This window comes from Hordeum vulgare, chromosome 7H (assembly GCF_904849725.1).
Source record: "Hordeum vulgare subsp. vulgare chromosome 7H, MorexV3_pseudomolecules_assembly, whole genome shotgun sequence".
Taxonomy (NCBI): Eukaryota; Viridiplantae; Streptophyta; class Magnoliopsida; order Poales; family Poaceae; genus Hordeum; species Hordeum vulgare.
In genome coordinates, this window is record NC_058524.1 from 21,026,218 (window position 1) to 21,043,072 (window position 16,855).

The 16,855-nt window shown below is 43.5% G+C and overlaps 1 protein-coding gene across 1 annotated transcript; it reads right to left on the minus strand.

The window, feature by feature from the left end:
• Nucleotides 1–15,996: 15,996 nt before the first annotated feature.
• On the minus strand, nucleotides 15,997–16,755 carry LOC123408063. The gene has a single exon (XM_045101268.1). The coding sequence runs from the start codon at nucleotides 16,753–16,755 to the stop codon at nucleotides 16,243–16,245; it is 513 nt and encodes a 170-aa protein (XP_044957203.1). The 3' UTR covers nucleotides 15,997–16,242.
• Between the last annotated feature and the right edge of the window lie 100 nt (nucleotides 16,756–16,855).

Below are 16,855 nucleotides of genomic sequence, written 5' to 3' on the forward strand. Positions count from 1 at the left end.
GAAGGAACACCGAGTGCGCTCGACATATCTCGGGCAGCTCTAAGCAGGAAGCAACTTCCCCAATACGCTAATGTTCTCATATGCTAATATTCCGATGTCTCTAATTCCCATGGACATGTCATTGCATTTGATCTCTCCGTTCTTTATCTCATCTGCCCCGGCATCCATGTGTGCTAGTTACCTATATGAATGAACAACTAGGCTAGCTATCTAATACGGTGAAGATTTATATATAGGCTGGTATATGTATAGGGGTGGGGAAAAGACGGAGACCATTATTCACACAAGTGTGTAACATGTTAGTTGAATATTCATTATGCATCCATGACATGAATGATCATAGGTACTACAAGGTTCATGTACATAAGAGCCCCCGGCGTACTTGTGGTAAGCGTGCAGTCTTCATGAAAGGCACACCTTAACCCAATATAACTGTGAAGAAAAGTTCATGCGTATACTACTCATGCGCCATATGGCTCTATGCCTCTTATTTCATTAGTTACTTGGTTCTTTTTTTAGAGATGGTTACTTGGTGTTAGAGCATCTCTAGCACACTCCGTATAAGTGATCAAACCCGTAAAAAAATTACGTTTTACAGTTTTGATCGTAAAAATTATGCAGAACAGAAACCGTAAAAATGATCAAATCCATAAATTTTTAAGAGGAACGAAAAAGCCACACCCGAAACCTTAATTTTGAAGGTTGGAAGGCCGATTCTAGGTGGCCTTATATATCGCGGTCAAACCTCGTCGGAGCAAACACGTTGACGCGGAGTTTGCCGGTATCCGCCCTAAACTCGCCGAAATTCGTAATCACATGTCGGAAAAGGCCGTCGGAAGCCGCAATCGGTCGCCGCCGGTATGAATTGGACGAGCTCATGTCGACCTCGCCATGGCCTCCCATGACCTCAGCCTGGCCGCCTGAATCCTCCCAGCGCGGCAGGCAAAGGGGTACGGCTCGGCCGGCACGGCTGGCAACAGAGCAAGGCGCTGACGACGGAGGCGACGGGGCTTGGCCAGCGGGCGACAAGGCGTGGCCGGCGTGGTGCTAGGCGCGGCCGACGGGCGACGGGGCATGGCCGACGGGCAACAGGACGCGGCCGACGGGCGACGGGGCGCAGACGACAGGGTTGGACGCGGCCGGCATGGCCGGCACGTCCGCCTGGAGGAAGGGGCGGTGGCCTCCGGGCCGGAGGAAGGGGCACTTTATCACAGTTTTACAGTTTCTGTTCTAGCGTACCTAAAATAAACCCTTAAAATACTTTTTTTTACCTGTATCTCAATTTTACAGCTTATGTTTTTACGGGTATGTTAGGGTGTGTTTGGTTGGACGGACAGGCTAGGGTGGTTGTGGGTATCCCCAACCCTGCCGCGCCGGCCTCCTCCCGCGCCGGCCGCCCCGGCCGCCCTGCCACGCCGGCCTCCTCCCGCTTTGGCCGCCTCCCGCGCCGGCCGCCCTGGCCGCCCTGCCTCCTCCCGCGTCGGTCGCCTCCCGCGCCGGCCGCCTCCCGTGCCGGTCGCCTCCCGCGTCGGCCGCCCCGGCCTCCTGCCGCCGCGCCGGCCTGGCTCGGGATCGAGAGGAGTGGCGCGACGCGTGCAGAGTGGTTGCCGCGGCCCGCCCATTTTTTGGGTTGACCACGTCCCTTTTTTTGGCGAATATTCCCAGCATCTGGCTGCCTCTATCCCTCCTCGTCCCAGATCCAAACGCATGACAACCACAGAAAAAAAAAAGTGATTATCTCTATCCCTGAGAGGATATCCCTGCAATCAAACACACCCTTAGAGAAGCTCTAAATAGGTCATGTAAGCAGAGTGAAGGCTACAAAGAAAGCCGCCCAGGTCCACCTATCCTCGGTAGGAAAACATGCATCTACAACGGGTCAAAAAAAAGCATGGAACTACATGCATCCAAACCACACACTTCACATAGCCGTGTTGACAGGGGTAGTCATAGCTCCTTCATAGTGCGAAGTTATCATTACTGCTTGGAGTTCAATAATTCTTTGCGTATCCTCAACTACAGGACATAGCAGAAGCGGCAAGGGCTCGATTCTAGTATCCTGTCTCAAAGTATAGTTGGCTAGACCCATTGACAAAACATATCCGCTTCGCGTCCGTGGCGACCCATTTTCAACTTAATTTTTGGAATTGAAATGCGTCGACGCGCACACGACGCGGACACGCGCGCGTCTTCTTGGTGTCAGCATGTGGTCGGCCTGGCCTACTTGTCACACAACCACTAACTCACGTCTGTCCGTTTATTTAATTCGTTGACCCACCCCACCCATTTCTCTTCTATTATGTTAATATCACAGTGTTGATGTCTATTTGCTTCCGGTTGGGTGCATGTGCCGACCCAATTAAAAAAAACAGACACGAACTGACCGACGAACGATCCAAACGGGCAAAAATGTTTTCCGTTTGGGTCACCCCATTAAAATTGCTTTAACAAATACTACGCCATACCCATCAACCATGTGGGACCGCAGAGGCAACTAAGCCGCTCCTTTTGACACCATCGCATGGCCGCCCCAAGGCAACGCCAAGGATACCAAATTCTAGCGTTGTTAGCCTTCCAATCTGGCAGATCCCTGCCACCCCTGCCGTCGGCGTTAGCCACAATGGCGGCAGCGACCGGCACCAAAGGGCTAGGGCAGGAGGGTTATCGTGGCTCCCCTATTGAGGGGGCAGGGGTGCCTCGTGATGGGTGACCTTGCACGGTTGTCGGGGCAGGTTCCTCGCTATGTGGCCATAGTCGGCGACTCCATGGCTGAAGGGGTGCTCCGATGGACTCCTCAAAAGTGTGATGGACAGCGATGGTGGCCATGGATCTGGTGTCTTGTCTAGATTCGTCGTGGCGTAGCTCCGGCCAGTCGGTGGCGCATGATGGGACCGGTGTGGGATGGCCGGAGTTCCTCTACCGGTATTCCGGCGGCGCCAAACATCTACATGGTGAAGGAGCGCAAAGATCAAGTCAGTGGCAAGATCGAGGTGGTGTGACTTTCAATGAGAATCGTGTTGTCTTTGGTCATGGCGGAAGATGACGGAATCTCCGACAGGGTTCCCCTGCTAAGGCATCATTTTTGCATGTTGTGTCACCATGGTCGGGATGTTTCTATGGAAATCCTACATCTGGGTCTCCAATGTTGAACGATGACGACACCTTCAATGCAGTTCTCCCTCCTATGGGTATCATTTTGAAACATGTGCTAACTGGAGCGGACAAGAGGTGGAGCGTTGTTTTGGCATGAGCTGATGGTGAAGAGGCCAGGGGTTTAACCTCCTTCTCAAAAAGAAAAGAAAAACTCACATGCTACCTCTTAAGTAGGAGTAACGTGACACTGTATGTTAAGTAGGTGTAATACTATGTCTGCATAGGATTTCAGGAGATTTCCGGGATGGGATGAGGTGGATGGTCTTGATTGGTAACTAGAATAAAGCGAGGGGGATTTGTATGTTAACTCAGTAACTCCTCTGTTGTATGTCTAGAATTTTATTGAGTAGTTACAATGTCAAGCTCGCCCCCATTTTGGGCTTCCAAGACCAGCAAAGAGTCAATTCTTGCATGGCCACTTTGAGAGCTATCTGCATTGCTTGACAATCTCTCTCCACCTTTGAGTCGGCTTGCTGCCACGCCGGCACACGCACAACAACAGCTAATTGAGGGGATCACCATCTGCCCATGTAGCGAGCTAGATAGAGCCAGCGTAACAGCACCAACACCTAGACGATTGACTCGTCACCGCTACATCACCTCCACAGAACCTTCAGCTGTGGGTCAGGTGAAGGTAGCTAAGGTAATACGAAACAACCGGGCTTGAAAAACTTGCGTAACAAGGATACAAGCAACGCCAACTGCGCTCAACATATCTCGGGCAGCTCTAAACAGTAAGCAACTTCCCCAGTACGCTAATGTTATGATATGCTAATATTCTGATGTCTCTAATTCCCATGTGCATGTCATTGCATTTGGTCTCTCCGTTCTTTATCTCATTCTCCCCATCATCCATGTGTGCTTGTTACCTATACGAATGAACAACTAGGCTAGCTATCTAATACAGTGAAGATTCATAGTCTGGTATATGTATAGGGGTGGGGAGAGGACGGAGACCATTATTCACACAAGTGTGTAACATGTTAGTTGAATATTCATTATGCGTCCATGGTACGAATGATCATAGGTACTATAAGGTTGAGGTATATAGAAATCCTTGGCGTGCTTGTAGTAAGCGTGTAGTCTTCATGAAAGGCACACCTTAACTCAATATAACTGTGAGAAAAGTTCATGGCATACTACTGATGCGCCATAGGCTCTATGCCTCGTATTTCATTGTTTACTTGTTCTTTTCTGAGAGACGGTTACTTGGTGCTAGTAGGTCATGCAAGCAAAGTGAAAGATACAGAGAAAGCAGCCCAGGTCCACGTATCGTTCTGGGGGAGCAAGAGATGCAACTACAACCGCTCATAGAAAAAAAGGCATGCAACTACATGGATACAAACCACACACTGCACACAGCCGTGTTGACAGGGGTAGTCATGGCTCCTTCATAGTGCCAAGCTACCATTACTGTTTGGAGCTCAATAATTCTATACGTATCCTCGACTACGTAGCTCAAGCACCAGCACTCAGTCCAAGGACACCTAGCTCATAGTTTAGTGCGCTGTGTAACAAAATCGGCACACACATCAACCATCATTGCATTGTGGAGACAACACCAATCTGCTCACCTGCGTGAGTTAGCTCCGTAATGAATGGCCATCGCCATAACAAGCTTGTGGCCTTGTGCGTATGCACAACAACGCCATTGGAGAGCGCGCACATGGAGCGATGCGCATTTCATGGCCGCATCTCTTGGGCATCAACGTCTAATTCTCAAGATGCAATGAGTAATCTCTCCGTCTGTAATGAACGCTGAACACGGTGACCCTCTGAAACTCTAACCTTCTAGAGTTCAGAGACTGTCCATATGAACGGTTATTAATGGTGACAACCTGCCATGCGTTCCCTGTTAATCAACAACTCGCATAAAGTCATGTTTCTTGTTCTCTGTTTCTCCTTTTTCTCTTCCTATATTTTCTGATTTGGGGTCGAGATTTTTGCTGGTTGGATTTTGGATGTTGCAACATATCATTGGTTATTATTAAGAATGTAATGTTTCTGAAGATAGTACTTTCATAACCTTCAATTTCGCTGGCACCACAGAGGCACAGACTTCAGAGCTCACCAATCGTCACTAACAGTCTATAAATCAGGTGTTTCATGTATGTGTTTGCAATGGAGATTTATTGTTGTTGTTAGACGGATTGCTTGGTAGTCTAGAAATCAGAGCAGCAACAGTTCAGTCACAGCAAAGTTGTCAATACAAGTGGTACCCTAAATAGTGTCTCTTGCTACAATTTTATCCGCCAAAACCCACAATAATCCACAAATGTCCTCGATTACATCACCGATCTGATCGCAACGCCGTGGTGAGTGATGGCGCCGCCCTTGCACTCATCGCCGGCCGCATAGTAGGTGTTCGTCCTCCACAGCTGCGATTGATCTTTTGGGACAGCAAATAGGAGCGACCGAATTGGACTAACCTAAAACCATTGTGAGGTGGCGGTGGAGGCCCCTGGGCGATGGCGTTCGCGGCTGGTATCTTCGACGGTTGTTGTGTCGTACAATGCTACTGTCTCCAGGTGCGAAGTGGGGCCCCAAGCATCCAGGGTGTGCAAAACCGAACCGAAAACCAAAACTGAACCAAAATAACCAAACCGAACCAACATTTCAGTATTTCAGGTTTAAGGTTTTAGTTATGGTGTCCGGATCTGAAAACCATATGACATTCAGTTTTTTCGGTTAAAATCAAAAACCGTTTGGTTAAACCACAAAACAGAAATGATGTAATTACACGCTCACAAAATTTAATTTGCACATAACTGTGTCAAACTCCTAACCATAAACACTTTTTTAGTCTAAACACGTTTTATTCATAGCTCAATAATGTTCATAGGAAGTGTTTAACAGCCACAAATGGCACCCAAAATCCAAACCGAAAGTATGCTTAGAGAGGCTATGTGCCTGAACATTGGTGGCCCTACCTTCGAAGATGAAGGTGCAACTATCGAAATTATCGCTTGTCTCCGCAATCTCCCTTGTGGTGCTGACGTAGTCACCCCCGGTGCAGTTCTTGATGTTTACTACTCCTTGACTGTCAGTAGCAAGAGCAAGAGCCTCGCAACGTGCCGACGCCTCGAATGTCGCCGGATCCGTCACCCCATTGATCTTGATAACACTAGGTACCAATGAATTGAAGCCTACTACCAACGAGGCCGCCTAAGTTTGCTTATTTATAACAGAAATGACTTTTCATTTCCTTAATATGCATATATTATTGTACGAGTGCAACATACAAGTCACCATGCACGTACTGAATGTTACCCCCAACCAAGAGATATTAAACTTGTACGCATAACTAAGATGGTAAAAACACTTCATATAAATAAAAAGATGGTGAAAGTACTTAATCAACATTTGATAACTAAGTTTGATACATGGTATTGCAGGAAAAAATGTACCACAATGAAAAACGTATTTCAATTTTTGATTATCCCTGAACTGAAAATTGAACTATGTGTTGTATAAAAATTAGCTTCAACCTTGGTTATTACTGAAACCGAACCCAAAGCAAGTTTTTATTGCCAAAAATGAACCGTATTTTTATACAAAACCATAAAAACCGAAGTATAAAAATCATATTAATCAAAAACCATATGAAGCAGACCGAATCAAACCGAACGCACACCTGACCCAAGGCCCAGGCCCAGAGCGTACAAAACATACCAGGCTATTTTACACATATAGGTGTTTCTATAGGTCCGTCCGGGGTGCAGCACAATTAAACAAAAGAGGCCCAAAGTCTGATGCCCTGGCTCACCTTAAGCGTGTGAAGACCTGAAATCATTAATTAAGGAGTACTTCTTTCAAAGATAACTCCCATCTCACAGGTTGCGATAAGTGACACAGTACATATTTGCCACCTGTTGCAACCTGGGAGTTTCTTTTTCCGAAGATCCATTATTTTCAAAACAATTAAACTCTTAAACCATGTGTCCGAATATCTAACCGTTTTCACCCTTAGATTCCTCGTGCCGTTATCTCCAAAACTAGATCCTATGTTGATAGTTTTTGACGAACTTTTTCTCACGCAGAAGGAAAAAATAAGTTTTTTTGTTTTCGAGAGGCACGCTCGAAAGCAAACGTTTGCCTCTCGTGAAAGCAAAATCGTGCCTCTCGTGAAAGAACAAAAATAGAAAATGCGTTTTGTTTTCTGTTTACGAGAGGCAAAACCATTCCTCTCGTGAAAAAAAATCAATGCCTCTCGCGCAATTAAAATTGTGTCTCTCGCGAAAGAGAAAAAAACAAAAAATGAGTTTTTCGTTTTCAAGAGGCACAACCGTTCTCTCATGAAGGCAAATCCATGCCTCTCGCAGAAGCAAAACCGTGCCTTTTGCGAAAGGAAAAACAAAAGCAAACGTTTTTTTTCTTTGCCAAGAGGCACGCCCATGCCTGTCGTGAAAGCAAATCCATGTCTTTGACGAAGGAAAATCGTGGTTCTTGCGGAAAAAACGTTTTTTTTCGAGAGGCACGGCCATGCCTCTCGCGGAAGCAAAACCATGGTAATCAAGGAAGTGAAAAAATAAGTTTTTTGTGCTATTTTTTTTATTTTTGTTTAGTCCGAAAGCAATGAAAGACCGTGGAAAACTGGAACACCAAAACAATCAGAAAAACTCTAACTAAAAAATGGAAAACGAGTGCGGAAAAATAAAAAATTATCCAAAGGAAACGCTTAGAACACAACACGTGGCGACGGCTGAGAACGCGTCAAGTGACGACGGATAGCAATGATCCTTATAAAGTTTCCGAAGGAACCCTCGCCAACTAGTTACTCTTATGAAGCCCTCAAAATACCCGTGGCGACTATTTTTCGCGTTAAGCGGTATGAGGAGCTGCTCTCACTGAAGGTTTTCCTTCCAAGATTCGTATTGGGCGGGGATCATTTGCACATGTCGAAGTAAGAAAAAGAGCAAAATAAATAGGAGAATCCTTGGTCTCCAGCGACAACTGCGCATGATGCTACCACTCCGGCCGTGTCATGTTAGTGATATGTCATAGGTGCGCATTGTACTTGAGGAGATACAAGACGGTTTTCTTAGATTGTTGTTTCTTTTTGTTCCTTTTTCTTATATTTTCTTCGACATTTTGTATTATTTTTTCACGTTGTTTCTTTGTTTTTCATTTCTTGTTTATTTTTTTTATTTTTTTTGGTTTTCTTTGTACTTTTGGTTATGATTCAACATTTTTTGTATAGGTCGACAACATTTTCCTAATACCATCTAACATTTTTCCTATACTTGTCAAACATTTTTAGATATTGTTCCATATATATATATATATATATATATATATATATATATATATATATATATATATATATATATATATATATATATATATATATATATATATATAAGTGATCAACATGTTTTTATGTACTTATTAAACATTTTTACATACATGATCAACCTTTCATAAATACTTGTTCAACATTTTATTTAAATACTTGTTCAATATTTTTATATTAATCGTTAAACATTCTATTCAAATACTTGTTCAGCATTTTTCCAAATACTTGTTCAATAATTTTGCAATACTTGTTCAACATTTTTATATACATGATCAACTTTTCCTTAAATATTTGTTCGACATTTTACAAAATCCTTTTTCAATATTTTTCTCAAATATTAGGTCAACAGTTTCCAAATGTTTGTTCAACATTTTCAAATACAGTTCAACATATTTTCAGATAAATTTGTAACAGTTTTTTTTCATATAATTATATTTATAATATTTTAAAGTAAAAAATAACAGTACAAAAATAAAAGGTAAAAAGAAAATAAAATAAACTTAAAAAAAGGGGGAAAAGAGGTTGTGGCCTTCCAAGCTCGTGGAGAAGATTGCATGCGGTGCAGCGGGAGTCAAACCGCCAGCGTTGATGTTCTCGGCCATGTCGTTGATGAAGAGGTTGCTGAGGTTGGGGAAGAAATCGTCATTGAGGAAGTCGTGTTGCCAGCAGTCGCCTGAGTACGTTTCCCAAAAACCTGATTGTACCTCTCCCATACAGGATCACGAGAAGCGGAGCTCCGGAGGCCTGCTGTCCCTTCTCGCGGTGCACGCCGGAAGGAGGGATGGAGAAGACCTGGATGGCGGCGCAATGATCTGGAACGGTGTGAACGCATATGTTGTGATGACGGCTAGGGTTGGCAGGAACCTCACGTGTGTGTGTGTGTGTGTGTGTGTGTGTGTGTCTACGTTTGGGGCTCCTAGGTGCCCAGGCTCCTTGCATTTGCACCATTTGATTGCATTTAGATGTGTGTTACAAAAGGTAATGAATTAATCCATCACTAATTAGCAATTTTGAAACAATTATGAGACATAAATGAATGTTATTAAGCATGGTCTAGCACGTCATGCATGGAAATATATTTTAAAAAGGAAAAGTACTACACATTATGTATATGGACATTTATTTCATACAGGTATGAATTAGGTATGTATGAATTCATTTTTTAAGTATGTGCCCGTTTGATTTTTATATGTATATACTTAGAATATTTACTATACATGCACTAGATTTTTTCTACGTATATACCCAAAATACTTAGAACGTATCGATTAGATTATGTATGTGCAGATTCATTTATTTAATACACACGCATTACATTGTTGACTACGTATATAGCAAAATATTTCGTATGTATGCATTACATTTTTTGTGTATCTATATACCCAGAATATTTAGTACATCCCATTCGATTACGTATGTATGGGTTCACTTATTTAGTATGTATAGATTTTTTTTGTGTCTATATATATCTAGAGTACACAGTATTCTTTTTGTAAGTGCATACTCGTCGTATTTACATACCTCGTCATAAAATTTATGAGTATATACCCCTAGACAATAAATACATAATATCGTGTGTATACATGTATTTCTAGGTATATCTTCAGTATCATTTGTGGGTATGTCTCAAAAGAATATACGTCTATTAAAAAGAGTGTATTTTTTTTTGGTACGAACCATCCAAAGTATATAGTTTTGTATATATTTCCAAAGCATGTGTGCATTAAAAAATTGTATGCCGGCATGCAATCTTAGGTCCTTGTATGTATGAAAATAATCATGTGTGGGTATTGGCATGCAATATACATTTCTAATAAAACTAAAAAAATCATGAGTGGATATATGGACGTACAAAAAAATCATGCATGGGCATACATACGTAGGAAAAAAATCATGCGTATGTACGTAATTTCTTTAGTAAGTATTAGATACCCCTATTATATCGTTAGTAAACAAAAATACACGTATTTAGATACCCAACAATTCAGGAAAAAAAATCAAAAATTAATACAATTTATTGTATGGCAAGTCTTGCATGCCTAATCCTTAAAACATAAATAAAATATAAGTATGGAAAGTCTTGCATGAAGAATAGTTAGGAAACAAATCAAACATTCATTGTGCAGCGATACATACCTAAAACAATCAAGGTGCCCTAGATAATTTACCTATATATGTGTGTGTGTGTGTGTGTGTGTGTGTGTGTGTGTGTGTAAGGTGGAGAGATGTGAACCTTATTATTGAATATGAGTACCATATGTGATGAATGTGTGTCTTTTTTGTGCATGGTGATATGGTGAAATTACATAGTTGATACTTGCATGCCGAAAGATTTAGAGTTAGTTGATATCAGTGGAACCTTTGATTACATACAAAGTAGTCCTAACAATAAGTACAATTATAAAATGCAACCTGGTATACATGTTAGCCTCGCCCTGCATCTTTGTGTTTTGTTAGGAAGTGCAGAACAGAGAGAAAGCAAGAGCCAAATTAACTAAAAAGCAGTGGCAGAGCCAGCTCCCAACGATCGGTCACCCCCATTAAGTTACAACCGGCGCTATGCTAATTAACTGTGCTAGATTGGCCAGGTCGTCAGCCACCGCCTGTAAGGTATATAAATATTACTTTCTTCCTTTCTAAATATAAGTCATTTTAGAGTTTTCACTACCGACTACATTCGGATTAAAATGAATTAGTCCACTCATTAAAGTATGTTTTCGTATGTAGTCCATAGTAAAATTTCAAAAAAAAAATAGAAACAGAGGAAGTATTAACTGATGTGATAGTGCCATATGCATTACTTAGTACTCATACCATGCCCTCGAACGCGCACGGCAGCAGTCCTTAGATAGATAATGTGTTTGTTTTGGTCCGTGTTGGAGATGCCATTATATTGCCAAAATGAAGTTGGGGGGAGATTTATAAAAGATACCATGTACTCCCTTCGATTCTAAATATAAAGTCTTTGTACATATTTCACTAATGACTACAAAAGAAGTAAAATGAGTGAACCTATACTCTAAAATATGTCTATATACATTTATATGTAGTCCGTAATGAAATCTCTAAAAAGTTATATATTTATAAACGGAGGGAGTAGTTGTTTGCATAAGTAATCTAGGGTATTCAAAAAATCTCTACATATTGGGCGACGTCGTGGCCCCTCTCGTCTCCTCTAGCCCCGCGGTTGTTAGTGAGGATCAACTACATCGATATATATGATTTAATATTGTAATAAACTGGCAAAGTCCAAAATTATTTAGTTAAGCTAAATCACTACATAGTTGCTAGATGGAAAGTCGTTGAAAACATAAAAGAGTAAATTGAATTAATGAGCAATAGAAGTTTTTCACTTATTGATTTGTAGATGAATGCTGAACCATGTGGCACCAGCTCACTACTGCTACCTGGGTACTATAAATGCCATTGCTTGAAGCCTCCAACCATACATTTCATCTTATAAATGACACTAAAAACACGTCCAAGTAGCACCATTTCCCATTTTTCTCTCCATAACTTCGACAATGTGTGTGCAGTGTCTTGATGGATATGTTGTTGGATTGGAAGATGTTAGGAAAATTTGGTTAGGCACAAATCGTCAAACCTGCATGATCTTGGGGGTACCTCACACTGGAGATTCATTTCCCGGGTGGTCAGGCCACCAAATTCTCTTTCCCTTCTCTAGAGCATCTGCATGACTGCTCTGTTTAACGACATAGTTATATGACTGTTGCAGGTAATTGGTAGGCCAGTGTTGAGTTGATTTTATATGTGTGAAAACTAGACATAATGGGGTTTATCTACATTTATTGCCATCCCACATTTTATTTCTTATGTAGGGAATACTTGGTTGAGGCAACGGAAAGAGATAACAAAGCAGGCTACTAACAGAAATGAGATGTTTTGACCCGTGTGAGAGAAAAAGGAAATTGAAATAGCCAAGTTTGCAACGAAATTGTCAACATGCAACCTCCTTTAAAAAATATCAATTTGAAACATATAATCATGCAAAAGAACCGTCTCAAACTTGATGTAGAATTCAACTATTTCTAACTAACTTTTTAAAGGCATTATCTGCATTAAAAAAATTATGAAGATTGTACCATTTCCAGTCCCGAAACATATCTTGTTTGATTCAGTTGGGTTGGATGGTGACATGACGTATCGGTTGGGCTTGTTGACGGTTGGGCTACATCAATTCATATTTGACGCTCACTATGTCGAAAAGCCGGGAAAGTGTGCTTGCCCCATATATCTTTATCTGGCCCACTTATCTTGTCGTTCTTTCTTTTTCTTCATGTTTTCCTTCTTTTACTTTTTACATTTGTTTTTTCTTTCATTTCACCTTTTTCCCCTTTTCACTCTAAGTGTTTTTATTTTCTATATTTCAAATTTTGTGGTGTGTGTCTGAACATATTTATAAAAGCGTATGAACACATATTGACACTTGCACGTACATTTTCTTTGAAATACATGTTTAGAAAGGTGCATGAACTTTTCTACAAAAAAGACATGGATATATTTTTGTGCACAAAATTATATAAAGATGAGATGTGCATTTTATACATAAAATATTTTATTCATTTTTTATGAAATATTTTACATATTTATTTGAAAATTCATATTGTGGTACTGTTGGGGAACGTCGCATGGGAAACAAAAATTTTCCTACGCGCACGAAGATCTATCATGGTGATGTCCGTCTACGAGAGGGGATGTGTGATCTACGTACCCTTGTAGACCGTACAGCAGAAGCGTTAGTGAACGCAGTTGACGTAGTGGAACGTCCTCACGTCCCTCGATCCGCCCCGCGAACTATCCCGCGAACAGTCCCACGATCTAGTGCCGAACGGACGGCACCTCCGCGTTCAGCACACGTACAGCTCGACGATGATCTCGGCCTTCTTGATCCAGCAAGAGAGACGGAGAGGTAGATGAGTTCTCCGGCAGCGTGACGGCGCTCCGGAGGTTGGTGATGATCTTGTCTCAGCAGGGCTCCGCCAGAGCTCCGCAGAAACGCGATCTAGAGGTAAAACCGTGGAGATATGTGGTCGGGCTGCCGTGGCAAAGTTGTCTCAAATCAGCCCTAAAACCTCCGTATATATAGGGAGAAGAGGGGGAGCCTTGCCTTGGGGTCCAAGGACCCCTAAGGGCTTCGGCCGAGCCAAGGGGAAGGTCTCCCCCTCCCAAACCGAGTCCTACTTGGTTTGGAAGGTGAAGTCCTTCTTCCCTTTCCCACCTCCTCCTTTTTTTCTCTCTCTTTGATTTTTCTTCCAATGCGCATAGGGCTCTTTTGGGTTGTCCCACCAGCCCACTAAGGGCTGGTGCGCCACCCTCAATGCCTATGGGCTTCCCCGGGGTGGGTTGCCCCCCCTCTCCCCCCCCCCCCCCCCGGTGAACTTCCGGAACCCATTCGTCATTCCCGGTACATTTCCGCTAACTCCAAAAACCTTCCGGTAATCAAATGAGGTCATCCTATATATCAATCTTCGTTTCCGGACCATTCCGGAAACCCTCGTGATGTCCGTGATCTCATACGGGACTCCGAACAACATTCGGTAACCAACCATATAACTCAAATACGCATAAAACAACGTCGAACCTTAAGTGTGCAGACCCTGCGGGTTCGAGAACTATGTAGACATGACCCGAGAGACTCCTCGGTCAATATCCAATAGCGGGACCTGGATGCCCATATTTGATCCTACATATTCTACAAAGATCTTATCGTTTGAACCTCAGTGCCAAGGATTCAGATAATCCCGTATGTCATTTCCTTTGTCCTTCGGTATGTTACTTGCGCGAGATTCGATCGTCAGTATCCGCATACCTATTTCAATCTCGTTTACCGGCAACTCTCTTTACTCGTTCCGTAATACAAGATCCCGCAACTTACACTAAGTCATATTGCTTGCAAGGCTTGTGTGTGATGTTGTATTACCGAGTGGGCCCCGAGATACCTCTCCGTCACACGGAGTGACAAATCCCAGTCTCGATCCATACTAACTCAACGAACACCTTCGAAGATACCTGTAGAGCATCTTTATAGTCACCCAGTTACGTTTTGACGTTTGATACACACAAAGCATTCCTCCGGTGTCCGTGAGTTATATGATCTCATGGTCATAGGAACAAATACTTGACACGCAGAAAACAGTAGCAACAAAATGACACGATCAACATGCTACGTCTATTAGTTTGGGTCTAGTCCATCACATGATTCTCCTAATGATGTGATCCCGTTATCAAGTGACAACACTTGCCTATGGCCAGGAAACCTTGACCATCTTTGATCAACGAGCTAGTCAACTAGAGGCTTATTAAGGACAGTGTTTTGTCTATGTATCCACACAAGTATTGTGTTTCCAATCAATACAATTATAGCATGGATAATAAACGATTATCATGAACTAAGAAATATAATAATAACTAATTTATTATTGTCTCTAGGGCATATTTCCAACAGGTAATTGGACAAATTCTAAGTTTTATTGCAAAAGAATCTTAAAAATAACAACACTTTTGACACTCCAAAAACATATTTCTTGTAGAAAAAATTGATGAATTTCCCTAAATTATATATTTGAAATATTAAATCTGAATATGTTGATCGCGTTAGTGGCCAGGCTAACTATTCGCCTTAATAGGGTTTTGCTATTAGTATTCACCGTGTGTCACGTAGGAGTACGTACCTCCTTTTGTTTGTGGGTCGGTGAGGGGGCTATTTCCAAGGCTGCGGCCCCTTGCCTCTGTTTTTGGTCGTTTTTCTGTTTCGTTTGGGTTTTTCTTTTTGAAACGAGGTATGAACGAATCATTTTTATTGATTAAGAAGAAATAAGAATTGCACTGTTAATTGATAGAAAATCGGGTTAAAACTAGTGCAAATTCTGCCGCGGATAAGTTAGCTAAGTTAAGTTTAAGTGATGAACTCTGTGATGTGTGGTTTGGTGCTTCCTCGGACTGTGTTTTGGGGATTGTTTCGGATGCGATTTATGTTCCCTTTGATTAGTTAATAAAGCGGCAGATGTTAAACCTCAAAAAAATAACCATAAAATGGGCGCCACCTGCCAACCTGGCCAACAAGCCAACAGATGGCCACACACGTGAATCGCCGACAACTACGGACCCCTGCTGGTTCAGCTGGTATTGTGATTTGGTTGGGTTCGGCTGGAGTCGTAGACACACGTTTGTGTATGAGCTTTCTATTTTTTGTTGAATCCTAGGCCAATTTGGTAATTGGTATGCGATTTTCCGTTTCCATATAAAACGAATACGAGTAATATGGCAATCTTTCTCTTGTGTAGTTTGAAATGTTTTCTTGGTTTCCGAACAGGACCGGGCCTACAGTAGACTCTGCACGTTAATATGCCGACGTTTCAACTACCATGGGTGTGCTGTCAGCAGTCGCCTGTCGGTTCATTTTACCTGCTGCCTGCGTCGACACAAGTCATTGGTCTCGCTTTTGTTTTCAGGCGACGGCACACGACTTATTCTGTCACGACTTGGTCGAGCGCAAATGTCAATCGATAATCAGCACAGCACAGCACTCTCTCAAAGTCAATCATTTAATTCATTTTCTTTGAGCAAACTTGCAGCCTGAGATAAGATCCCAATCCTGCCATTCCGTAGCTGGCGTCAATGGCGTCAAGCCAACTACGTTCTGTGCGAAATAGCCAGCGAACGATCGACAAATAGTGGCAAAATGCAAGTCTTCCGGCAAAGGAAATGCATGAGCTGCTACGAATCTTCCGGCAGTGGATAACAAAGCAGTGGCAATTACACGGTCTTACGAATCAGGGTGGTGTCGATGGCGAAAGCTCGGCTGCGGCGGCGGACATGGCGGAGAGGCGGCTGGGCAGGGCGCGGAAGGAGGAGCGGCGACGCTGGCGCTGGTGGTGCGACGAATGGCGGACGAGGGCGGCCAGCGCGCGCCTGACGTGGTCTCCACCCTCGACCAAGGCGGTGCGCACCAGCGAGTTGGCCGTGGCCGACCGCCTCGCATGGTGCAGCCAGCCGGACACCGGCTCCGGCGCCGGCGAGGGCCCCCGGTGCAGCGCGCAGCGGAAGGAGCCCGGGTGCGTCGTTGGCGAGCACGAGCAGGCCTTCTTCGCCCGGCCATGACCGCGGGAGACTACGTCGGGCACCCAGAGGCGGTTGTTGATGCTGGGATGGCGTGGCTGCGAGCAGATGCCGCCGGCCGCGGCCGCCGAGAGAGCGACGCGGCGGTCGAAGGATTGCGACGCGGTGGAGAGCGCAATGGCGGCGCCCCACGGCGGCCGCCGGGTCGGCGCGGTCGCCCTCACCATCCAAAAGTCAGCGCTTCGAGCGGTTGGATTGGCCACCGAGCGGTGCTATGGTGGTGTTCCGGATGGCAAATGGATATTGCAGCCCGAAACAGATTTATAT

Excerpts from the sequence above, each read along its gene's own strand:
- LOC123408063 (XM_045101268.1), bottom strand. The coding sequence starts at position 16,755 with ATGGTGAGGGCGACCGCGCCGACCCGGCGGCCGCCGTGGGGCGCCGCC.